Source organism: Peromyscus maniculatus, chromosome 12, assembly GCF_049852395.1.
Source record: "Peromyscus maniculatus bairdii isolate BWxNUB_F1_BW_parent chromosome 12, HU_Pman_BW_mat_3.1, whole genome shotgun sequence".
NCBI lineage: Eukaryota > Metazoa > Chordata > Mammalia > Rodentia > Cricetidae > Peromyscus > Peromyscus maniculatus.
In genome coordinates this window covers 17,220,823-17,246,710 of record NC_134863.1, presented here as the reverse complement: position 1 = coordinate 17,246,710, position 25,888 = coordinate 17,220,823, and the positions used below count along the sequence as shown (strand labels likewise).

Sequence of the window (25,888 nt, the reverse complement as noted above, 5' to 3'; positions counted from 1 at the left end):
AAGAAAAGCATTATAGCTTAAAACGATGGTTGTTAGATAAGATACTCATCCTGGATTATTGGTACATTTTAGATGTGTACACTAATGGCTACCCATTTGCTTCTTGAGTAGAAATTACATGAGAAACCTCCAATTCCTTCTGGATGTGGTGCTGAGTGAGTTGATTCCCTGTATCCATACCTTGAGCTACCCATCTATAACATTGCCTCTAGAGCTTTAACAAAATAGTAATGGGTGCATGTTTTTAAAGTTATGTGATGATTCCCAGACAGACTATAAACATTATGAAGTATCTTTTTATTGAATCTACATATGATGTGTAGACTTTAGGCTTTGAAGATTGGTGAAAGTTAGGTGTAATCTGTTACTATGAAAGAGGAGATTAAGGACGGCCAACGTTATCTTGTGATAACTGTTAGAAGCTGGTGATCCTATTTTGAAAAGATTGGCTTGGACAATATTAAAAACAGTTATTTATCAAGTATCTTCCTACATTCAGAGGGAATACAGTTATACTAAAGCACTTCAAAACAGCCCATATTTATTTATACTTGTATAACGTCTACCCTGTAGAGGTATGAGACTAGGCAATAGAGGAAGAGACTCCTTTTTGATGTGGACTGTCTTGAAAGAGATCATTAATCAGCACAACATGAATAACTTTTCTAAGCACTCCTTTCAACTGTGAAAGTTCAGAACTGTTCCTGTTATTGAAAATACCTTATATTCTGTTGGTTAATCTGTGTTATCTAGTTGTAAACTGTTCCAGCATTTCTCAAAGGCACCATCTGCTAGTCCCTCAGTTTTGTACAGGAAGGCAGAAAGTGTAAATATAGGCTACAAACAGTGTGTAAAGTTAAGTCTTGAATCTAATACATTCCCCTTGTCTGTAACTTCATCCCCTGTCACCAAGGCAAAGGACTAGAAGTCTCCCTGTTAGGTATTCCAAGCCTTTCTCATATCTACTAACGTTGGCAGGTATCTTCGTAGACCACTCTACTTTGGTGTAGGGCATCAAGCAGGGTAGTAACAGTGCATACTAACATATTTTCAAATTCAATAAGAAACAAGGGCTTCCTAATATGTAAACCCATAGTAATATGATCAGAAACAAATTCACTCCATATATGATGCAAAAATCTAAATTTGCTGAAGACAACTTTGAGAAAATCAGTGTTTTAAATGACTGTAATTGAGTGTATTAAAATTCCAGGACATCAAGATATTGATTAAAATATTTGTTATGAAAAAAACTAGCTTTAGGGAAGTCAAATTCATAAAAATAACATAATATTTTACAAGTAAATTTAACACATCTGTCAAAGCATACAAGACAGTTAAGCAAACTATAGGACTGTGAGAATCATTTCGCTATTTTGTACAAATATAGATGTTTATAGCAGTAATTACTTTGGTTTTATGATATATGGTTAATCACATGTATGATTTATTTGATGGTGATTACTTGGTCAGAGATGTAATCCATAATTATGACACTGTTTAAGTGAGAAAATGTGATTTTTTTTCCTCAAGAATACAAAGTATGAAAATGGAGTAGAGGCAATTTACATAATTTAGGGCTTTATATTCACAAATATAAAAGTCCCAAATTAATACACAAGATATAAAGGAAAGTACTAGAAGGGGAATCAAAGGACAAGATAAATTTGTATCTCAAGTTATCAAATTGATTACAACATAAATTCCTCCTGCTGTTACTCAGGTTTGGATTCAGTTAAATATGTTCTAAGGAGAAACTCTTTGAAATCATAAACTAGTATATACAGGGCTGGAGGGATGGCTCAGTGACTAAGGGCACTGGCTGCTCTTCCACAGGATCTAGGTTCAGTTCCCAGCACCCTCATGACAGCTCACAACCTTTAATATTTCCCATTCCAGAGGAACCAGTACTCTCTTCCCACCTCCACAGGAACCAGGCATATGTATGACACACAGACATCATGTAGGAAAAACACATAAAAACACGCCCCCTCTTAAAAGTAGATATTTTTCATCTAATATTTATACCCAAGGACTTAAACATATAGAGTGTGTCATGTCATGTCTTTGTAATTAAGTTGGAAAAGTACCTGAATCGTAAACATGGGAATGATGTAGCCCAAGAAGGGGAATCTGAGCAACAAAAATCAAGGATGAGGTAATAACATGCTGTGTTTTGAGAACAGAATCTCCCAGGCTCCCAAAGCACTTCATAAACCTTAATTATACCTCAAAGCCACCTTGCCAAGGAAATATTATAATACCCATTTAACAGATGGGCAGGGACAAAACCACCTGCCCCAGTTCCTCTTGCTTATTAGTACCCCACAGTGGCCTTCTGAGTGCCATGCTCTCTTTAATGAGCCATGTTCTTTGGGAACCTAGCAGATGATGTCACCAATCAAATGAGAGTTTTCAAGTAATCCTTGTTCTTATTTGCTACAACTTGGAAGCTATTCAAAGAAAAATGCCAAGAGTCTTCTCAAATAGTCTCCTCAATGTATTCATTAAAATTTTTCCTAAGAGCATAAAAAGGCCCAATAACAACAACAACAAACAAAACCCCTAAACTTTAGAAGGTACCAAAGGAAGAAGATCCTGTCTGACGAGGGGTCTTGAAATTTCAGGATTAAGTCTACAGACAACAGAGGGAAACTCAGCTCCTTCCGACACAACGGAACGGCAAATGACGGGATTGTTCACATGAACCTTCAATATACACTCAAACTGAATGAGACGATTCACTCTGCTTGTAAAGGAAGAATCCCTTCTTAGTTTATCACACAATGAACTAAATGTAGGTAGACCTGCAAGATGGCCCAGCAGGTAAAGGTACTTGCCACCGACCCTGAAGACCTGAGTTCAATCCCCAAGTGCCTCATGGTAAAAGGAGAGAACCAATACTCACAAGTTGTCTCCTGACCTTGACAGGCACACACACAAAACATGTAAAAATAAATAAATGTTGCAGCTTAATCTTTCAAACAAAATTAAGTATAGGTTCTCTGACTACTTTAGATTTTATTTTGAGTTTCAGTTTGTTGATAGGGTTAAGAATATTATTAAAAACCATAGGAAGCCAGGTGGTGGTGGCGGCGGCGGCGGCGGCGGCGGCGGCGGCGGCGGCGGCGGCGGCGGCGGCGGCGGCGGCGCACGCCTTTAATCCCAGCACTCGGGAGGCAGAGCCAGGCAGATCTCTGTGAGTTTGAGGCCAGCCTGGGCTACCAAGTAAGTTTCAGGAAAGGCACAAAGCTACACAGAGAAACCCTGTCTCAAAAAACCAAAAACAAACAAACAAACAAAAAAACATAAGAAGGATATCAACAAAAATTATTCTCTTTGGGTGAGCCTAATTAGGACCCCATAGTATAAAAACCACTCCATGTCTAGGACACATCACAAGGCTGGAAGAATCTGAGAGTTACCATCCCTTTTTACAAAAATTTCTCCTGTAATGTAGAAAGAATGGAAGGTGCTGGATAGAAAGCTTATGTTATTTCAAGTCTCCATGTATCTACCACTCCAGAAAAGCAGAAAAGCAGGACACCCAGGGGCTGGTAACATTTACAAAACTCAGTTGGCCACCTCCAATGACATCATTAAATGAAAGAAAAAGGCAAAGAACAAAGGAAGGATGAAAAACTTGGAAGCAATCTAAGTAAAGTGATTGATTGTTCTTGACATACATTCATGAGGCTTTATTCAAGTACAGTTGCTTTAATTCACCCAGTGACAGATGGTCAATGAATATCTTTCAGGAGAAATGTGCGCATGCCCTTCATGAGATGGAGAGGGGACAGACTGTGTATTCAGTGGAAATGGTTCACCAAGAGGTGACAGGGACAGGAGTGTGCAACACTCATATATGGGAAAGTACCAACAGCAAATATCCCACAGTAGAAGGCACATCCTTCAGGGTTGATTTTGAATACACATTCATTTTCAGGGATTTCTAGTGACCTTAATGATATATTATGTTTTTCTTGAGTCATTAAAAAATTCTTCTGGTATTATTCTCTGTTTATGCATCAATTTTCAGGTGATCTTTATTCCAGAACATGCTGTATGTGCCAATTAAAAATAAACTATCAGTTAGTAAGCTGAGAAAATTGATTTGAAGCCCGTTAAACCTCACTGCCCTCTTTTGATTATAGCTTTGGCTACTTTTACCATTAAGGTACAGAATTCCATAAATTCTCTAATGATAAGAGCAGAAACAAATAAAACACTTTATGTAAGTTCAGAGCACTGCATACCACCAGGGTTTTATAAGAAATAATTTTATAGACATGAGAAGGTAGGAAGCATAGATTCTATAAGAAAAAAATAATAAAATATACACTGCCAATGTATTGTTTAGTTACATGTAAAAAGATTTCAATCTCTATTTCCTTTGAAAGGGACAGTGAATTATTACTTAATGAAATACAGCTGATAGTAACTGGTGGTTCCTACCTTAGAGGCTTGTGGTTATTTTATGCAAACTTCAGATGACCTTCCCTTGTCTCTGTGAACACATTGCACAGGATGGAAATGTAGCCTGTCTACTGTTATGTTTGGCTAATAGTGTTTTATAAGATGACATTACTGTCAGTTAAAGGTCTGGAGGTGTTCCATGCAAATCAGAGTCGCTAGTTTCTCTTTAATTGTTTAATGACAGGCCTCACTTCTCCTAAGACAGGAGGCTGGGACTGTAAGGTAGGGGACCTTGCAGACATCATGTGCCAAGCCATTTCCATGCAGGCTTTGCACTAGCCTTCCTGGTACCAATGTCTCTAAGCTCTCTACTCTGGAGGAGCCCATCATCGTTAGTCATGAACTCGGCTGAAGGTCAACGTTCAGGGGTCTGACTCCTGATCATGAAAACGCCCTTAGTGATGGCATCCTCAAGATTTTTTCCACATTGGCCCAGCATTCCAGGAAAGCAGAGAAACAACACACAGAGGCTGGGGATCCCTCTAGAACTCTGTTGGCTACTACCCGTGATAACTGGGGAAGGAGGAGAGAGACAGGAAGAGGAGGCAGAGAGAAGGTGGGGAAGAAGGGATGAAGATCTAGGAACAGGAGGAAAAGAATGAATAAGAGGGAAAGAGAAAAACAAGGGAAATGATGGTTATTCTTTTTGTAGTAGTAAAAACAATAATTTAAAAAATTATTTCTGTTGGGTCAACGGTCCTTATTATACTCATATGCAGTAAATCAATATTAATTGTTTTAAAAGAAACTCCATGCTTCAGCCCACAAATCACTCAGAAGACAGTGGGGGAGTGATAAACATCGGATTAGGTGAACTTGGACTTGGCTGGCTGGCTAAGTAATTATGCCCTGGACTGAAGAACATCTCTTCCGTAGCATGCTTGACCAGGGATGTGTGTAAACCCAAACCCCAAAGGCAGTCACATTAACCATCACTGAGAGTCACTGAGAGCATGTTATTTGAGACATTCTTAGTACTCTGTGTTCTAAGAAATAGCTTGGGTCACTCGTTAGTGTGTTTGATATACAGAAAGACGCACTTACATGTATTTTGGATAATTTATTGAACGGCTATGCCAAGAATAAAAATAACCTTGTTATGGGCTACCAATTTCTTTCTTGTGCTTCAGCAATAAAATATAACTGTCACTTAACTGTGAGACTATGCTAAGGCAAAATTAAGGCTTAAACTTTGAAGGTGGGAGTGGTGGGGGTGGGCAAAAGAGAGAGAGAGACGACAGAGACTGACAGACACAGAGAGTTAAAGAGACAGACAGAAACAGAGACAGAGACAAGGAAAGAGCATGCTAGGCATTGAACCCAGAATCTTATGCATGCTAGTCTTATATTCCATCCCTGAGCCAAGGCTCCAACCCAGAAGAATCTGCAAATCACAGGCAACATGGAGAAGTTTATCACCTGCTTTGATGAGCTAGCCATAGTCTGCATTCCAGAGGGCCATGCAACAGGCTGGCTTGCATTCGATTTCTACAGAGCTGGCAGCCTTTTTCTGAAAGTCTTACATTACAGGTAACCTGATGACAGGGAGTGGGCCACAGGCATGCACCACAGCCTGCCTGGCTCCCTCTGAGACTGAGACTCAATTGCTAGGATCAATGGAACTCTCCCGGGAACTAGCTGTTCCCTTTTTCAAACTCCACCCCCCTAATCTCCCCCCTGGCTCCAGGCAGATTCTTCAAAGCTCAGAACATAACCGGAACCTGGTATGGTTAGGAAAAGCAAAGGAAGAAGGCCGTCCACAAGCCACAGGCCAAGGCAGAAGGTCCACATCCATGGTAAGGTTTGAGACTGGAGGAGATGGTTCAAAATTAACTACCAACAAGGTTTCCTTTTGTTTATGAAGGACCTACCACACATCCCACATTGTTCTGCATCTGGGTTAGGGTTTCTACCTAATAAGTCTTGGAAATCTATAAGGAGAGAAAGACACAAGAACGCAAATGATTCTTCATCCCAAGAGCAGTATCATCATCTCAGTCTGAACACAGTTAAGAAAAGCAAAAAATCGAGAGAACCTAACCTGAGGGTACTCACAGAGAACTCGATCTGCTATGTCATGGGCTGCTAAATAAATAAACAATGTCACAGCTTAAAAGGTGTGTGACAGAGGTCAATATTCAGAGCCAGCCTGGGTCTGCGGTTGGCAACCTCATTGCTGCAGATGGGTGGAAAGAAAACTCTCTGCCTTCGGATGCAGGCTTCCTTCCCCTTATTGTCAGCGCTCATGAGAAGCTTTCTTCTCAGTACCACCAGTGTTTAACAGCCACCTAGCATTCTTATCTGTACATGTGCCTCGCTACTGAACTAGTGCCCTGCTATGGCGTGTTTCAGAGATCGCCACTCATGTTTGACCGCAAGTCAATAGCAAAGTCTCCAATAAGTAACCTGCATTGTTTCTGTGACCATACAGGGAAGAAAAACATTATAATATATAAAGCAGAATTAAAGGTAATAAGTAAGTATGTTAAATCACTTAGTGGAAAGGGCCCATGCTCATGCTGGCAAGGCGACCCTGCATCAGCTTGGGCAGGCCTTCAGGAAAGGCCGATTCCATGCTTTGTCAACTCCTGTGTATTTGGATAGGGGACAATACTATTGTCCTTGGGATCTGATCTATGCATATGAATATCTACAAATCATTAAAAAAATTAATGGAGACCTTCTTCTTCTTTTTTAAAAAATTATTGCCTGTTATGTAACTGCATCCTCAGCAAAACTGCAATAAGCTTGCCACACAAAAAAGACTCAAATTCAACTTACAGATTCAAACTCAGCCAAATTAGACTTGATGAACACATGTATGTCTATGACTAGCTGAGCATGAATAGGTCCATATACTCTTCATGTACTCTTTACAACAAAGTATTAACATCCATGTGTGTAAGCAAAGAAAGTGAGGCTCTGAGAGGGTGAGTCTGTGGGCTAATCCACACGATAGCAGTGCGGTGCCGAGATGAAATCTGCGCTTACATTTCTTGGTGTCTTCCAAGTACCGCTGTTTCTCATGCCCTGTGGCTGATGAGACTCAGGTAAAACACTGGACCATTCATGCATTATAAAATAACAGACCTCTCTCTAGCTAGTGTCAATTTAATTGCAGAAAGAAGAAAGTGTGAAACAAAATCTTAACCTTATAGTTGAGAGGTGTGTGTGTAAAATAGAATAGAGGAACTTGTTATCACATTCTGCTTTCTTTCGTTGGAAATATATATATATATATATATATATATTATTCTTATATATATAAGTATATATATAAGTATAATATATATATTCTTATATATAAGTATATGTATATAAGTATAATATATATTCTTATATATATAAGTATATATATAAGTATTATATATATATATATATATATATATTATACCTTTCCAGAACTAGACCCATCGTTCCTCCAGCTATTTAAAGCAGAGGTGCTGAAGGTGCATGTCCCCATGCTCCGAGCATCTTAGTTAGAGGCTGCGAGTATTTCTGAAAGAAAACCCAGGAGACTCTGGAGGAAGATCATGAAGAGATGACACAATGCAGAGGCTCAAACACCTTCTTATTAAAGAGTCACTGGAAGGACGAGGCTGCAAGTGTGGCCTCCCCTAATGACACCTGCTTCTGCTACTTCGGGTTTGTGGGCAATCCCAGCATCTTATTTAGAATAAATTGCTTTAAATGCATAGATTCCTAGGGAGTAAGTGGTGTGTAATACAGCCCAAAATACCCTCTGTCAGTTGGACATCAGGGTATTAGAGGCCAGCTCTACAGGACACAGGCCTACTCCTGTATTCCTCTAGCTTTTGCCAGTTAGAAAGAGTGATAATGTAGACAGCATAGGAAGGATACTATCTGGAGTGAGGGCCTTGGGGCATGATTCATCTTGTGACTTGCTTATTGAGGCTTCCTATTTTAAAACTGGGGGTAAAAGACTTAGTCATGAGGCACAAATAAGACAAATACTTAAATAATTCTTCTTGGGTGCTGGAGAGATGGCTCAGCAGTTAAGAGCACTGGCTGCTCATCCAGAGGACCTGGGTTCAATTCCCAGCACCCCACATGGCAGCTCACAACTGTAATTTAAGTGCTGGGGGATTCCAACACCCTCATATGGACATGCATGCTGGCAGAACAAACAATGAACATAAAATAAAAATAAGTGACTCTTCTGGAAAATGCAAAGCCTGTATATGATGCAAGACTATGCAACTTGACCCAATAATTAGATGCTGCTATGTATAAAGCATAGGTATCCCTAACTAAGAGACATGGCCTTCAGTGGTGGTCACCATAGGTACCTGGATAAGGACCCCAGTGACCTCGAGTATTGAAGAGATGTCAGTAACCTTGACATAAGGCTGCTTGAGAGCAAAAATTATAAATATAATAGAACTCCAGCTAGTGTGCAATATGCTAGTGGAACCTTTATTCTATAAGATTGCAGACAACTGCAGAGGCAGCCAAGGGAGGTCAAACTGTCTGGCAGGCTCTACTTCTGTATGGCAGGCAGTGTGCATGATGAGAACCTAGTCAGTGCTAAAGTTCTCCATCCTCGTTATTAGTACTGTCACCTCACCTCTGATAACACTACCTGTCACCATCTTTGTCCTCATCAAGGCACCGAGGAAACTCCAGACAGCTGAAGTGACTTGGCTAAGGCCACACTGATAATCATACTGCCATCCAAGCTTTCTGGATCTCACCCAGATCTCAGAAACCTAAGTGCCTGTTTTTCCCCCTCAGGCTTCGGATATTGCTATTATATCAAGGATATTTTATCCGCATATATTCAAATCATCTCCTTCCTCCCTCATCTCTGCTTTAAGCACTGATTGCCAATGCTTTTTGTCAGACGATTTGTTTCTTTGAGAGAAGGTCCTTGAAGGTGGGTGGTTTGGGTTTGTGCTGAATGAACTAGTGGGTCTTGAGCTTTGGGGGAAAGGAGTGGTAAGGGGTGGGGGGAGGGCAAGCTGATTTAATGCACCTGCCCCAAGCTTCACTTCCATGACTTTAGAAGGGGAGTGATATTCATTTGGTGGTCTCAGCATGCCCTTTATCCCCTCAGACAAGTGGACCCAGGACTTAGTAACCAATCAGGCAACAGTTGGTCCTGAGACTCATGAATACCATGCTCATCCCACTCTAGACCCACAGGTCTTTGTAAAAGGGTTGCTGTCCTGGTGGATGGCAGAACATCACTGAGAAACTCCAGTGCACTGGGAAGCTTACTCACCGGCAGCCCTCACTCCAGGATTGTTAAGTCCAAATGAGATGAAGGATTATGACAAGATTGACAAGCAGGATATTGGGGCGGGGGGAATCAAGTGTTAAGCTGGTCCTGGCATTCCTGGGTGAAATATGAGCCATCACAGAGTACCTTCTCAGACCATGAAAGAGGAACACTGAAGTAAGATAGATCTTTTTGACAATTTAGGGACTTCCTGCTTGGAAAGCCAGAAAAAGCCAAGACCTACTCCATGGAGGGAGGCAGAATTTAGAAACCACCCAAGCCCCACGAATTTAAAGAACTTTGCTTGGCTTAATCTGCATGTTCTCCCGCTCTCTTCATAGCAGGAGAGGTTACAAAACCATGTACGTGTAAGAGGGAGAAAGACAAGGACCAGATGCAAGATGATGCCAGACTGTAGTGAGTGGGATAAATGTAGAGTCTCCTTACATACTCCATTCGCCTGGGTGAAAGCAGACGTCACTGGGTACCACCTATTGGAGAAGAGTGGAGGTACTTTCTAGAGAATCGGGCTCGCTAAAGTGGCCAAGAACCGACCAAGCTCTAAAACTACTTTTCAGTAAAATAATGACATTTAGAAGGATTTCCACAGACAGTGAGTTGCTTGATAAATATGCACACAGCTCTGGTGGTTGTCATCCTTTGGTTAAACCAGTTAAAATCAGTTCTGTAGGATTCTTCCTTTTATATGACCATTATTCATGTTTTTTTCTGTAGTATAATATAAACTGAGAAGTGAGATAAACGATCTTCTATTTACCCCCCAGGGCCTCACATACATGACCAGTTTTTTAGCAGTGGGCTATACCTTCTGCTATCCATTTTCTTTGAGACCGAGTCTCATTTGGTTGCTCAGACAGGCCTCGTATACTCTCTGTAGCCCAAGAGAAGAGTTGATCTGTAACTCTCCTGCCTGAACTTCATGAGCAGCTGGGATTACAGGCCTGCCCCACCATTCCTGGGTCTTTTTATTTTTTAATTTGGAGACACAGATGGATGTACAAGTATTAGAAAAGTTGTAACCAGCACATATGGAGAGTTGGTTTCTTCAACTTTTGAAATCAGGATCCTTTTGCACTAACTTAGGGCCCTGAGTAGTTGTAGGGGCTTTTGGGTGGGGGGAAAAGCTTTGCAAACTAAGAAAATATACACATACTGACAAATGATGACCCTCACTATGAGTCTACATGTCTACATGAACAAACATATTGGTCTTAGGAAATGATGTTCATTGTCTTAAATGGTTGCACTGTATTTTTGTTAATCACTTATTAACACATTTCCATCTTTTGCAGTGAGAAGGTTGGTGAAAGCACAGAACACCCTGGAAACTGTCCATATTCTAGGACTGTAATATTTCTGGTTGTCACAACCCTTTCTATTTTCCTGAAACTGCATACAAAGTGCCTCCCGGGAGTGGGTAGCAGTCAAGAACACACAGGCTGAAACCACTAGGCACTGGCCAAAACAGGCACTTTTTGGTTGCCAGACTAGGCCAGGCTTTTGCATTGGATATCATCTACACTCTGGATAAGTGTTAAATATTCAAAGATGATTTTTTTTTCTTCATTGGATTAAGTAATACATGAACTTGGGAGAGGGAAAAATCCTGTGGAGGTGAGGTGCTCTTACCGTCCAGGTGGCAGACTTGGCCGTGCTTGATTGCTGGAAGGACACATCGAAGCTGTGTGGGCCTGGGTAGTCTGTGTTGGAAGGGATGGCAGGGGACGGAGAGAGGGCATCAAAGGTAGAGCTGGGCTGTGCATAGGGCGAGGGCGCCGTCACGCTGTTCTGCGCATGGTCTGTGTTGTAGGGGCTGGTGGACGAGGAGCCGTTCTGAATCTGCTGGTCCATGCTGTTCAGGAGCCCCAGGTTCGTGTACTGTGGCTGCAAGGATACCCACACACCTCGACATTAGTCGTGGAAGTCACGGCTCATTGCTCAATAAAATAATTAAATCAATCAATCACAGGCATCATTTGGTGTGCTTTGTGAAAACCTGGACATGAGGTTCCAAAACACTTCATGTAACAAGTAAAGCCAGCCATCTGTGGTACAAGAAAACACCCAGTACAGCTGGGAGAGTGTTGGAAAATAGAATATATGCTTACTCAAAACAGGCACAGAGTGCCCAGAGCACAGTACTGCTTAGAAATTATTTTAAATAAATGCTGTCTGTATTATTGCTTTCTTAAAAAAAAAAAAAAATAAGCCTCACACAATATTCACAAGGAAAGAGACCAACTGATAGATTTGTCGAAGTTTAGCATCAAATTGTTGTACATATAGGGCAAAATTTCTTTTCAGCATTAAATCTAAATTATTTGACAGTCCAGCACTCTGGTGAGCAGTTTGAAATGATTGGTGGGGCAGACTGGGCAGCATGGTCACAGAGACCCCACCACACATTTTAGTGTTTGAGATGGAATTTTGTTGTGTTTCTCAGATTAGATTCAAACTCTCCACTTAAGCCACCCTCCTGCCTCATCCTCCTGAGTAGCTGGGACTCCCGGGCCTGAGCCACCATGATCAGCTTTACCACATGAATTGAAAAGTAGCCCGCTCGCGTGTGGTATTCTGGTCTAATTTTTAAGAATGTGTACATTCATCCTTTTGTAGCAATTCTGTCTTCTCTACAGTAGAGCATATGTAGTGAAAAGACACCACCTAGTTAGGGATAGAATTCTGTGGTGGACATAATTCAAAATTACTTGGGCTCATGCAGCTTTAACCGACAGACGCTGTTGTCTTCTGTATGAAAAGACCAAGGGCAGAGTTAGTTTTCAGTGAGATGTTTATGGAAGGAATCCAGATCTTCCCATTTACCTGCAAAACAACTTTCTCATGACCAGAGAGGGGAAGTGATTTACCCAAGCACTGCCCACCAGCCAGAGTAGAAATTCTGAAAGAGCCTTAAGCCAGCTGGCAGTGACAGCCTTCCCTTAACCAAAATTCCAATGAGCCTGTTTCCAGGGGGGCTACTGTCTTGTGGGGCTTGTAGAACAGTTTTTCTGGGGAGGGGGGACTTTTTGACCCCTGCAAGTCTTGGTTTCTCTTCCAGCTAATGAAGGGGAGGAGAGTCCCCCACTGGTACATATTTTTAAAAGGAAGTAAGGAGGTTAGTTTCTCGATAGAAATATAACCCCAAGAGACCCAGGCTGTGGAAAATCAGGAAGAACCAAAAGAATGTTTTAAAAGATTTTTTTAAAAAAAATAAAAAAAAAAAAAAAGGAAGGAAGAAAAAAAAAGGAACGAGGGCTTGAAGTTAGCTTTCCGTTTCAAATGTTCATAACATAATAACATGATTTAATCCAACTTCAATCTGTCATAGGAGGAAATAAATGGACTCGGTCATTCCATTCAGTCCAGAAAGCATCTGCTGAAATGCCCCCAGCCGCACACCCATTCCATTACATTCATGCATCCACATTCCACTGCCGAATGCCACCTCCCATTTGCTCTGTAAATAACTATTAATCTATTTACACTTATCCCCATGCTGACAAGAGCAGCTGTTTGTCTCGTCTTCTCTCCCTTCTGACTTTGACAGCTCCTACCCCTCTCCTACCCTCGATGATCCTCGACCTCCCTTCCAGACAGGTGTGGCTAACCTACAGGTAGACACCGAGGGAAGAAAAAAAAATAATAAAACCCAAGGAGGTACAGATATGGCTACATCTTGCTGAACTAAAGCTTTTCGGTACCAAGCCGGGGCCACAGTTCGGGAAGGGGATTGAAGAAACCATATTTGTGTTTAGTTAAGGGTCGGTATACAAAGCACTCTTGAAAGGAATCAGATAATGCCAGCAGGGGCACGTGCTTCCCTACAGCAGGACAATTAGGGAGGTAGTGGTCCCTGACAAAGAGGAAAAAGCAGCCAGCTGAACACTTTCTCGAAGGCAGTAAAATGACTGCCGGCCCACCCCTCCCTCCCCCTCCGGCTACACAGCAGTAACATCAACTAATTGTGGGCTTGGACGAGAACAAAGAAACACCGGCCCTTTGAATTCCCCACCCCCTACCCCCCAAATACATATAAAGAAAGAAGTTGGGGGCCCAGTTTTAAAAGCCAGTAAGCAAACACATCAATTCTCCAAGGACTTAAGAAAAAGTAAAATTCCATTTACAGAGGCAGCTCCAAAGCAAGCCCCGCCCTGACTGCAGGGCTGAACACCAAAGAAGAAACTTCCAAAGAAGAGTCTTCTCAAACTCACCGGAACCCGGTGGCTGCTAACAGATCTGCCCCTAATGCCATGTTAAGTTCTATGCAGTTGAGTAAAATCCTAGACTAGGACTAGAAATGAGTAGGAACAGCATGGTTTGTTCTTATGAATCCGTGTGTGTGTGTGTGTGTGTGTGTGTGTGTGTGTGTGTGTGTGTGTGTGTGTGTGTGTATTAACCCTAGAGTTCTCAGTATTGTGCAAACTCAATTTGTTATCCAGCAATAAAAAGCAGAAATCATTTCAATTTAAATTCTTCCCAAATTATGCTTTAAAAAGAAATCAGTCCAACAAGTGTATTCAATTGTCTCATTTTTTTTTAAATTATAAATCCAGCACTACTAATTGTGGGCTTAGATGAGAACAAAGCAACACGTCTTTGACTTTTTTCTAATGTCTGTAAAGAGAAATGAGTAAACAAGGACTATAGTAAAAAACGCACATGTGGAAGTCATCCTTGGACACATTTCTTAGTTTGTTGGGAATCAGTAAGTCACAAGCCACAGGAACTAGATCAGTAGAAGCTAACTGAGCATTGGAACTACCCAGCATTTGAAAGAGTTCTCACTTGCTTACTTCTTTTATTGGAGGAATAACTGCATACATTGACTTAAGAAGGGCAAACCAACATTGCTCAGAATTATGAGTTCCCCAGACAGGACAGGAAAATAAATTCTAGTACTTAATGCAAGATGAGAACTCAGGGCCTCTTCTTACATTGTTAAGAATTTTAAAAGTCCAATATCAGAAAGTTAAGTAACGCCCGATGGCATTCTAAAGATGCTCGCTGTGGGTCTCAAATGGAATGTTGTAAGGTAACTGTGTTTAATCCTAATATAAACCATCATCCTTTGAAGCTGGGCAGGTGGGAGAAGACTCATTTCCCAGTGAAGCAAAGCTGGTGGGCAGGAGGAAACAGTACTCTCCCCTTCTTTCCACTCAGCAATACCACGTGAACACAGAGGGAAAATGAGTTACGCCGGAATGCTGATCGATTATTGATGATAACAAGGAAGAGTGTCAGACACTAAAATGTGACATCTGTGCATCACACACAAACACCACCCTGGGAAGAATTCCATGGCCATTGGTGCTTCTTATGTAACAAAGAGTGTCAGGGTATTTGAAATGAAATATAGCGGAGTGTATCTTTCTAATGACAAAGTGTCTTCATCTCAGAATATCAATAAGGTGACCTGCAGGTGCACACATACACAGGAAGAATGGATGCCCATGTTATGTGCCTGTCCTGTCATATCAGAGAGAAAAGGCAGCTTACTTTTCAGAAAATATGAACACAAAAATGGGTACAATTTGTCTATTACCTGCGATGCTCCTTATAAAATAAGACAATGGATTTCCCCTGACTTGAGCCAGCTAGTTAATCTTCTGGATAAGACTCCCTGACTGGGCCCGAAGTATCAACCATGCTTATCCCTGGAGCATCTTCACATTGAAAGGATGAGGCACATGGTGCTCGTGAGGATATACTACACTCTTGGATCACGGAATGTTAGGAACACAGATATGGTTGTGACAAAAATAGGGATCCCCATGGCCAAAAATCTGTGTGCATTCATCAGGAGCAAAGAACACATACAGCTGTCGGTTCCCAAAGCAGAGGACGAGCATTTCCTCTGTCTTCTCCTTCCATGTAAGTCCTGCCTTCTACAGCTGACTGCGGACTCTGAGCCATGGCCTCCTAAACTTCAGGATTAAGACAGCATCAGATCTGTATGATCTTTCAAAATGTCTTAAGAATACCACCCTCGGAGCTTCATTTTATTTTTTCTTTCCTCAGTTATGGTCTTGTGACCACTTTAGATTGTGAACACGTCATGGACCTGAATTTTCTTCATAGGAGCTGAATAATATTTTGATATGTTGCTGTAAATAAAGTCCTTCTTAAACCCTTGAGGTTACAGTCATTTGAAGCCCAAAATTTATCACCCTCCCGTACAAAATTAATACCAATAAAGTACCAAATCAAGTTATTTGAACACAGCCTTGCAAATGAGCCCCAAGTAAACCATGTGTGTAAAAAGAAAAATCTCTCCCCACGAATTCACCTGTATAAGGCAAAGATCCCAATCTCTCCTTCTTAAGATATTGCTGTCTACGCTAGGTATGTTGAGGTCATGTGGAAAAATAACTAACATTTCATCTGGAAAAATGTTTTTGGCTCTCGAGTGGTTGTTAGGTAAGGCTAGGGGATTAGACATCCTTAGCACTTCTCATATTTCTATTTGGATTTTAGAAGTGTAACAGAACTCTCAGACTGGTGGCATGGGATTAAGTCTTGACACTACCAGCAATGTGCTCTTCCCCCCAGGGTGATGAAGGTGAGTAAATTTGACCCCAGCTTCCTATGGGCTAAGAATCTGCACAAAACCAGGAAGACAGCGGAAGGGCAGCAGTTCGCACATTCTATCAACCCTTCGGGGAAGCCATATTAAAATAATGCCATGATCCTTCTCTCACAACAGGTTCATAATGAAATCACCATTTTGTTTTTGTTGAGATTTGCCTGGTCAAACCTAAAAAAAAATGAACTGTCTCAGTGGCATAGCTAGTTTCCTCAGTGGGTATAATCTTCTGCCTCAGGCTTAATGGAGGGGTCTTTGTTAGCCTTCTGCAGCTCCTCTGGGAAAAGAAAACAGTTTCTTCATGACCTTGGCTTTAGAAAGCATGCATTCCCTTACACGTTAGCACACAGCATTTTCATCCAGTAATATTAGCAGGACAGTGCTTTTCAACAAACACTGCCTAAGGGAGAAATGCTTGCCATTTTTAAGTCTTCCACCACCTGTCCCAGTTCAGAAAATGATGGTTTGCTTTATGCTAGAATTGAACATAATTAACTTAAAGCATTCTGTTTGAGGTCAGGAAAATATTTATAGAAGAATGTTGAATTAGATCAACATCTTTTTACCTTAAATGTGTAGGTACTATCATCTCTTCTGAAAATTGTATTTTATTAAACATAAGGTATTTTACTTCTTTTGTTTGCTACATAATCATAAAAAAGCAAATGCCTGGAAATAAAATGTGCTCATTCATATAATAAACAAAATAAAGTGTTTAAGCAAAACCAAATCTAGAGTAAAGGCAGAATACTTAACGAAAATATTTTATCATAAAGTCTTGAGAGTCTTGGAGGAGTCTATCACTTATGAGAGATGTCTTTAAAAACTCCATGAACAGTTGAGACAAACAGATTAAAGTTTGTTGATCAAGGAAACAGAGGCATCAACAAACAGTACACAGAGTTTTAAAAGGCAGAAAATGGGGACCACATTGAAGACAAACCCTGACCTAAACATCGCTAAAGAGAAGTGTATAAAGTTCAGTTAAGGAAGAGTGAAAATTTAACTCAAGGACTTTAGTAAGCACCCACCCTGGTAATTGGGACAGAGAGGTACAAACCATGAGGAATCTCAATTCAAACATTATACACCAAGAAAATGTAGGCGTGATGGAAAGTAGAAATATATACTTTTAATTAATGTTATAATTCTTGACACGTTAGAAAAAGACATTCAGAGTTTCAGTTTGTTCAACCTGGCAGCTTCTCATTAAAATAAAGGCCAAAGTATGTTTGTGGCCATTCTCTCCTATTTTACTCTCTACGGGCATCATCAGCCTAGAGCAATCAAATATTTCGCTAGCTCTATTTACTCATGTGGCAACATTGGGAAGAGACAGCACACACTAATGAAGATCTTTGGTGAGAGTTAGGCCATCTACATGGGAAAGGCGATCTACACTAATGGAGATCTTTGGGGAGAGTTAAGCCATCTACATAGAAAATGTGATCTGGTGTCTACAGAAGCTCATCAATAATTCTCAGGTCACTTGCTTATCAGCAGCCATGACAACATGATGCAGAAGACACATATTTCAATATGATAATGACGAATGTCCAAAGTAAACCCTGAAAATGTGATATCTGTTTAGTATTCATATGCAAGGCTCTCTGTGGACAGTTGTTAGCTATTATTGATGTTAATACTCCCACTGAGTCTTTAGCTTGGCCTTTACAGTATTCAACTGCTTTGTACTTTTTGCCCCACACGTCCTCACAGATACTACATTCTATATATTATTTTTTTATAGATGAGGGAACTTAAGCTCATTAGATAATTTGCCCAAAGTAGAACCATGAGCCATAAAGTGATTCGAGTGAAGCGAATCATCTCAACCCTTCATTCTGAGCACCTGTGGTGAGGACCGAACTGTCTGCCTGGAATGTTCATCTGAAAGTTGCTTTGAAGGAAAAGTCCTTTTTTCCTATCACTAAAGGCTTCCCCTGCCCAATAAACCACTACCTGTCCTCAGGATTCCTCTATTTAATCTAGAGTTCCAAAAAATGATGAGCCCCTTGAGAAGACCCATGTTGTCTTAGAAACAAAATGGCCTCACCTTGAAATTGACCTTGGAGGTAATGTCACTGAAACTTCCCTTTGGCAAATAGCCCTTCCTTCAACCTTTCAAAAGTGAACTCCTGTTTCCTGATTCAACTTTCAGTTTCCATGTCCTCTACTCTCTCCTCCTGTCACTGTCCAGTCACAGGATTCTCCCAATGCTTTCCATTTCTATAACCTTTCCCCTTGGTGGTGCATAATTACCACTGCAACTGTAGTCAGTAGATATTGTAAACATTAGTCTCTTCTGCCAGACAACACACTTATGTGAGATCATATGTGTTGTAGTCAGTGACAAATCCCTACTACTTGGAGATGGGTCTGCGGTACAGTAGATGTCAGGAATCTGTTCTTTCAGAAATAAGCATAAAATCCTTCCACTGCAATCACATTGAGAACGGCTTTCCTTTATTCTAACACAACAAAGCCAAGGGGCTTTATCCTGAAGCAGCTAGCTCTGCATGCAAACTGCATTCATCTCAGCACTCATCTGTCAGCTGAGCCACAGAGGCCATCTCCCCTAATCTCTATGACCTTTGCTTTGTGTTTTTCATGCTCCTAGTAGGTGGGAATTGTGCTCTGAGCTTCAGCATTGGTGGGAACCTGTAGCAGAATAGCCAGATTTGTCACTCACAATGCAATGAGTAATCGCTGGTGGCTCACACCTAGCTGGGGAGCTTAGTAAGGAGCCTCTACTTCCTTAAAATGAGCACACGCTCACTTTTGTGCCAAGGCAGAGATGTCTCACCTGATGATCTAGACTTCCTTTTCAATGCATTTAGGTCAGCAATAGGAGTCCCCATCTTGATAGTCCCATTTATTATTTACTCCTATTACAGACAACTATGGGCAAACATAGGTTCCTTTGGAAAGAAATCACTTCGAAACAAGCTTGAGTTTCTAATAGATAGGCCTCTGACTTGGCCTTGCCCCTGTCTGACTTCCACAATTTTCTGCCCGGTTAGTCAGAAATCTGTTTAGAACAATGACGGGATTGATGACTTACAAATGTACGTTTTGTGGAAGCCAGAATTATAAACTGTTTCTTGGGAATGGTCTAAATTCACGACCTTACTCCAGACTTTGTAACCTACACTCAGAGGCCTCCATCTTTGAAAGGTGTGCCCTGAAGCAGGAAGACGGGAATGTGCATGCTCCTGGAGTCTTACCACTTTCAAAAGTGTCCTCATTTTATTTTGTTTCCTTGTCTTTGCAGTTCCAGGGAGAGATTTGGGGTCTCTCACACACTAGGCAAACGTTCTGCTGCTGTGCTCTGCCCTAGCCCTCTAATTTACTTTTGCTTGTCAGCTGCCTGGCTGATTGCTACATCCTCCATTTCATCTGAGGTAAAGCTTTCGACGCTTTACTACGCTTGGTAATGAGACGTTGTGACGTACCCACGGCTGGGATAGTCTCTAAGCCAGCCCTTCTAACTGCAAAACAAAACTGAGGTTAGCAGCTATGGCGAAGGTCTACCTTACTCTGACAGGCATGTTTTACCTCATCTCGCTCCAGTTACTTTAGTCAGGAAGCGGCCCTCCATCAGCCAGCTCAACGGTGTCTTCGAGGGAAGAGACTTAGATGTAGTGTTTAAGCGAAGCGACTTCTGATTTCTCAGAGAATGGAAAATAATCAGAGGAGCGTGCTTGCTGCTCATCGGGTCCATTCACCCAGATTAAACGACCCACCTCTCTGGTGATGACCCATGGACACATAAGGGACAGACTGAATCAAGGAAACAGGCAAACACTTCGGCTACAATACGAGATAAAGATCTAATCTCTTTGTTTTGTTTTTATCTCACACATTCCCTGCCCTCTCCTGGGTAATCAATTAAATGAAAGTAGCATTCACCCTGCCCCAGTTACCTGTTAGATGGCGTACAAGCCAGTTTTACCTTAGGAAACTGCTCTACTTCTTCAAAAATCTTTCTTGTTACTTGAAACTTAATACAAGTGAATACAACTCATCCTACTACAAGAAATCCAAAGCCAACCAAACAAATAACTTGCCAGACATCAAGGAAAACCATGTGTTTCTGTTACCTACTGAACATACTGAGGACAAGGCTTGCATACTTTTCTTATTCTGCATATTGTTTAAAAATAGCCTTTAAAAAAAAAATAAGTAGGTACCTGGAACCACAGTTCTATCTGAAGATACCATTTGATGCCAATGCAAAAGATGGTATTCCAAAACATTCAGAGAACACTACTTAGCAGCTCTGGAGAGGGCTCCTGAGTAAATATGCCATTGTCTATCCTTTGGGATCCATCAGGCTAGAGGGAGAGCAAAGGCACCTGGTGCCCACAGGTCCAGAGGACAGAGATCTTGTTCTGAAAGTCAGCTCTAAGGGACGTCAGAGGGGAGGGCTGTTAGCTTCCTCAGAGAGTCTTAATGACTGCAAGGGACTTCATCTGGAGATAAGTAGATGGCCACAAGGGTATTGGAGTACAGAAAGAAAGCTGGCAAAGGGGTCTCCTCCTCCATCTCCTCAGTCAGATTTTGAGCCCTTTAAGCACTTGGACACTGCTCACTGAAGGAATTTCCCATGCACTAGGCTCAGAAGAGTTCCCTTTACCTCCCCTGGACTGCTGTCTGTCTGTGTGTAGGTGTCTGATGGGTCCCCTACCTTAGTCTGCTAAGAGCCTCCCATGGTCAACTTAAAAGTTGTCAAGCCGTTCCCCATGCATCTGGTGTTGTCCTCTGTGAGGGGTAATGGTTTTCCTTTTAATTCTGATTCCATCAGTAGAGTGACACTAATCCAGACTGATTTGAGTAAACAGAGTTTATTCCCCATTGTCTCTGTGATCTGAGAAAGAATCAACTTGAGAAAGATCACCGCCTGGATTGGAAATGGCCCCTCTGGGGGTTTTGCACAAGCTTGAAAGGGGGAAAGAAAAGGCCTGTGCAGAGTCCTGTCTAAAGCAAGCCCTCTTGAGGATGTGTATGTGTGTGGGGGGGGGGGAGGCGGGAGTGATTCTCACAGGGGTATTATACTAACTGCACCTATTAGTGGCCTCTGCACCAATAAGAACGAACAACCGTTTCCTTTGTAGGGTTTCCAGAATAGCTGACCAGAGTGGTTCATGAGTTTCTTCCTCTGACAACCACAGCTTTTAGAAATATTTTTATCTTTTTTTTTTGTCTCTTAAGAAACAGAAAAAAATGAAGTTTTAAATGAAATATCAATTCTTTCAAAAGTATTTCATAGTTATTTCTTCTTTCTTTCTTTCTTTCTTTCTTTCTTTCTTTCTTTCTTTCTTTCTTTCTTTCTTTCTTTTTGGTTTTTCGAGACAGGGTTTCTCTGTGTAGCTTTGCGCCTTTCCTGGAACTCACTCTGTAGACCAGGCTGGCCTTGAACTCACAGAGATCCGCCTGGCTCTGCCTCCCGAGTGCTGGGATTAAAGGCGTGCGCCACCACCGCCCGGCGTTATACCCGTTTCTATAATCAAAGTGTGATTCACCTTAACACCAGTTGCTCGATTTTAAATTGACAAATGGGTATTATCTGGGGAAGCCAGCTCAGCTCAAACCCACAGTTGTCCAGCCTCATTTTGTCTTCAAAGAAGAAACTTGAACTACTTCATTTAATACTTAGGGCATGTAAGCCAGTCACAGTGAAACATCAAAGAAGTTTAGAAATGAAAAGTCCCATGTCAGATGGGCATGGTGGCACACACCTTGGATCCCTGCACATGGGAGGCAGAGGCAGGCATCTCTCTGAACCAAAACGAGCCTGGTCTACAGAGTGAGTTCCAGGACAGCCAGTGCTACACAACAAATTCTGTCTTGAAAAACAAACAAGTCCCATGTCTTTTTTTTTTTTTACTAGAAAATGGGGAGGAACACAATTTTGAATAGAATACTACCAGATAGAGTAAGAAAATCAAATGTAAAGTATAAAGTGTTATTTTTGTGAGAACTTTATAGGTGTTTCATTCAGTTATTTCTTCAAGAGACTGGCTGGCATTTGCTGTGATGCATACAGAGGCAACAGTATGACAAGGCTGGACACTTCCCAAATCTGCCTGGTTTTCTGGAATATTAAACTGGGGAGGAAGAAAAATGGAATGGAAAGGCTTGGGTGCTCCTCCACTGATCACAGAGCTCACTCCTCTCCTGCCCACCTACTCCATTTGTCTTTATTTTCCTCTTTTATCTCATTTTTATTTATTATTTTTTTGAGACAGACTCTAGCTTGAACTTGCTATGTAGACCAGGGTAGCCTCAAACTTGCAGCAATCCTCCTGCCTCTGCGTCCAGAGCATTGTGACTGCAGGTTTGTCCTACCACACCAGGCTTTTCTTTGTTTTTAAATCAAGCCACCCACTCCCCCATCATCATCTGCCCAGCCGTGGCCTGTCCTACCACACTCAGTGTTCTCCAGTTCTGTTCTCTTTGGCATCCCTTCCTTGGAGAAACAGGTGAGAAGGGAGCGTGTGGAAGGAAAGGATGTGTCTCTTCCCACCAGATCTCTTCAGATGCTATTACCCTACGTTTTAAAACGTCATGGGTGAGATACTTTATGTGAGAAACCAAAGCCTAAATCTATTACTTTTATTTTTCTTAATTTGGTGGAGGAGGCAGTGTTGATCTTAAATGTGCCATTTGTACATCTCTCTGTTCTATTACCTTCCAACTGGAATTCTTCTGTTGAACAGGTGGATCTGGTCCTCCACATTTAGCTCCAGAATTGCAACTTTCATTGAGAGCTGTGACCAGTATAGTTTTTCTTATCCTGGACCAATGATGACTAGTAAATATAATTAATTCCTAACAAGGAGAATCATCTGAATTTTGTCCCCAATTCTGATGTCCATACAAACAAAATCTATGGAACTGACTAGGTAGCCCTCAATGTCTCCCCACCGAGGCAACCTTGTGGGCTAATTCTTTTCTCTCAGTGGAGTGTGGCACTTATCACCTGAGAGCATGTCAAAGCTCTGAATCTCAAATGTGTCAACACTGCTCACGTTTCCAGAGCAGGTAAGTCCTTCTTATTGTCTCTTAGTGTTTCTGGGAAAGCCCCCCATCTCAAATGCATGGCAGTATACACATGAACACATTCTCTTTTCAAATCAGGATGCCTCCATCTGCTTCTGCTCTCTCCTGCATTTTATTAATTTATATCTATATCGTCTGCACATTATTCTTTCCTCCATTCCTTGCTGAGTTACGTGTGCTATAATCACGTGAAATGTTTCCCTCATCACAATTAATTTACATTCTCTCTCTGTGTCTCTGTCTCTTTTTCTGTCTGTCTGTCTGTCTGTCTCATCTCTCCCTGTCTGAGAACAGATCATGTCTCTAACAAGCTTGTTTTGTGTTGGAGTCATTTATAAGCATATTCTGTCCTTCTTAGACTGGCGAAGTCTCAGCAGTCAGTGGCTACTGCTTATCCATTTCTGCCTTCCTTACGAGGACAGTCAGTGTGTTTAAACTTAGTTTCTAGGACATACTGAGTCAAATGGAAATGTTCCTTTGAATGGGAAAAATAATCTATATAGTTCGTGGCTGCTGTCTAGTTTACAGGCAAATATATATTACTTCTCATTTGGGGGTAGTTTATTTAGGAAAAAGAATGAAAAGAAGAATAGGGTCCATTTTTAGAGTAACTGAATAATTTGTGTACTTACTAGAACATTTTTGCAAATGAAAAGGGGTACTATTAATAATTTTGCTGGAATAGCAGATATAAACAGGGCAAAACAAGACTAAATAGTCCCAATTTATCTCTGGCAGAAACCACAGCTATTGAAGAGAGTTATGGGTGGAGAGTATATTAGTTGAATGAGACCTGAGAAACAATTCATTTCTACCATTCCAAGTGTTGCAGTGAAGGGGTGGATATTTTTGCAGAACTGGCAGCCGATGTATAGTGCAAGAAATGCCTTTTTCTACTTCCCTGCAGTCCATGGCTAAGCCCTTTATCCTCCCCAAGAGCCCTCACATAGGGCTCCGATTACACACTCCTCTACTCAGAGCCCATCCCAGATCTGCCGGGGCCACTGTGTCAACACACTCCCCTCTCAGTAACATGGTCCTTGCTTACCCACTCTATCTAATATTTCTAACTTTATGCCCTAATGACGCCATACCTCCTATTCCACTGAACTGCACACATGACATTTCTGAGCATGCCAGCCAGCACCCAAGTCCTACGCTTTCTCTGTTTTATCACTTTCCCTAAAATCTTCATTCCCCCTTGTAAATCTAGGACTCAGAAAGTTTTATGCATCTATTCAAGCTCAGCTGCATGCTACATATACATCTGGGTTTTCCTGATCCTCTTATCAGGGGCTTTTATTCTCCTCTGACACTTTTCCTATTGCTCACACTTTCATACTGCAGTCAAGACCTCTACCACCACTATCACTGTGCTTTTGAAATTATATTCTTAAGGGAATAGAAATAAGATGAACTTTGGATCAACTGCCTTTCTTTAACATTTCAAGTCATTGTGTTTTAAACCTAAATGCTCTGCCCTATTGCATGGATACTCTCTACAAGCACCATTAAAATTGGCACAGGGTGATAGATAACAGTGTACCCATCACCCAGCCTTCTTCGCATAAGATATCGAAGGAGTAAGAGTGGTCCACTAGGTTTGGGAAACCTTGTCATCTGCAAAAATGTAAAGCTCTCGTGGCAATTATGAAAATATTAAAAAAAATCCCTGAGTTCTCTTTTGACATTGGTGCTATCTCTTCTTTACTTATTGATATAAAATAAAAAGTGAAAAATGCACAAAAACAAAGGGGAAAGTTTGATTTGATAGTCATAAGAGAAGATGTTTTTAACCTATATCCTTCTTTCCTAAACCACCAAACGCACATCAAAGAAAGCTAGAGTGTATTTGTGGCAACGTATTTCTTAACCCTTCCCCTTAAATCCCCTGTAAACAACGTCTTATGGCCACAGATGCATACTTCCTTAACAGGGCTGAGTGCAGAATTTATTCTAACTCCTCTCCGTTCAAATCTAAAAACATTTGTAGCAAATTTATGTTCAAGAGTTGAATGTAGTCTGCTGAAAGAATAGCCAGTACAGTTTGGCGGCTATGGATAACATCCATTCATACATCTACCCCACCACACACCCCGTTGAGGATCACTGCTCTTCTAAAAAACAACCAAACCAAACATGCTTCCCCTTATCTAGATAAAGGATAAGTGTTTCATTATCTGCCGATCTCTTTTCCAATAGTAGCGAGGAAGGTATGATCTATGGTCTGCCATCTAAGATCTCTTTCTCCCAGCCAGTCCCTTCTGGGCTTGAGGGCACCCAATTGGGAAACAGGTAGTGCGAGGTAACGCAGCGGGAGGGCGTGGAGAGTGAGTTCAGCGTGGCTGACGCCCGAATTCAATCCGCTGCTGAACCATAGAACCACCATTAGATTAATGAGGAAGGACATTCTCCCCCATCTAAAACACAGCCAGTAGAAACAGGACAGAGATGGGAAATGTTTGCAGAGACCTTGCAGGCCCTGAGGTGAGCTGAGTGGG

General features: G+C 41.4%; 1 protein-coding gene across 9 annotated transcripts in view; it reads right to left on the bottom strand.

The window, feature by feature from the left end:
- The window catches only part of Tp63 (tumor protein p63), a 199,589-nt gene that overhangs the window by 62,628 nt on the left and 111,073 nt on the right, over nucleotides 1-25,888 (bottom strand). For all 9 annotated transcript variants that reach the window (XM_006985084.4, XM_006985085.4, XM_042259117.2 and 6 more), the window contains one exon: nucleotides 11,369-11,623. In XM_006985084.4, coding sequence (XP_006985146.1) covers nucleotides 11,369-11,623 — 255 coding nt within the window. The remainder of the gene's footprint in view (nucleotides 1-11,368; nucleotides 11,624-25,888) is intronic.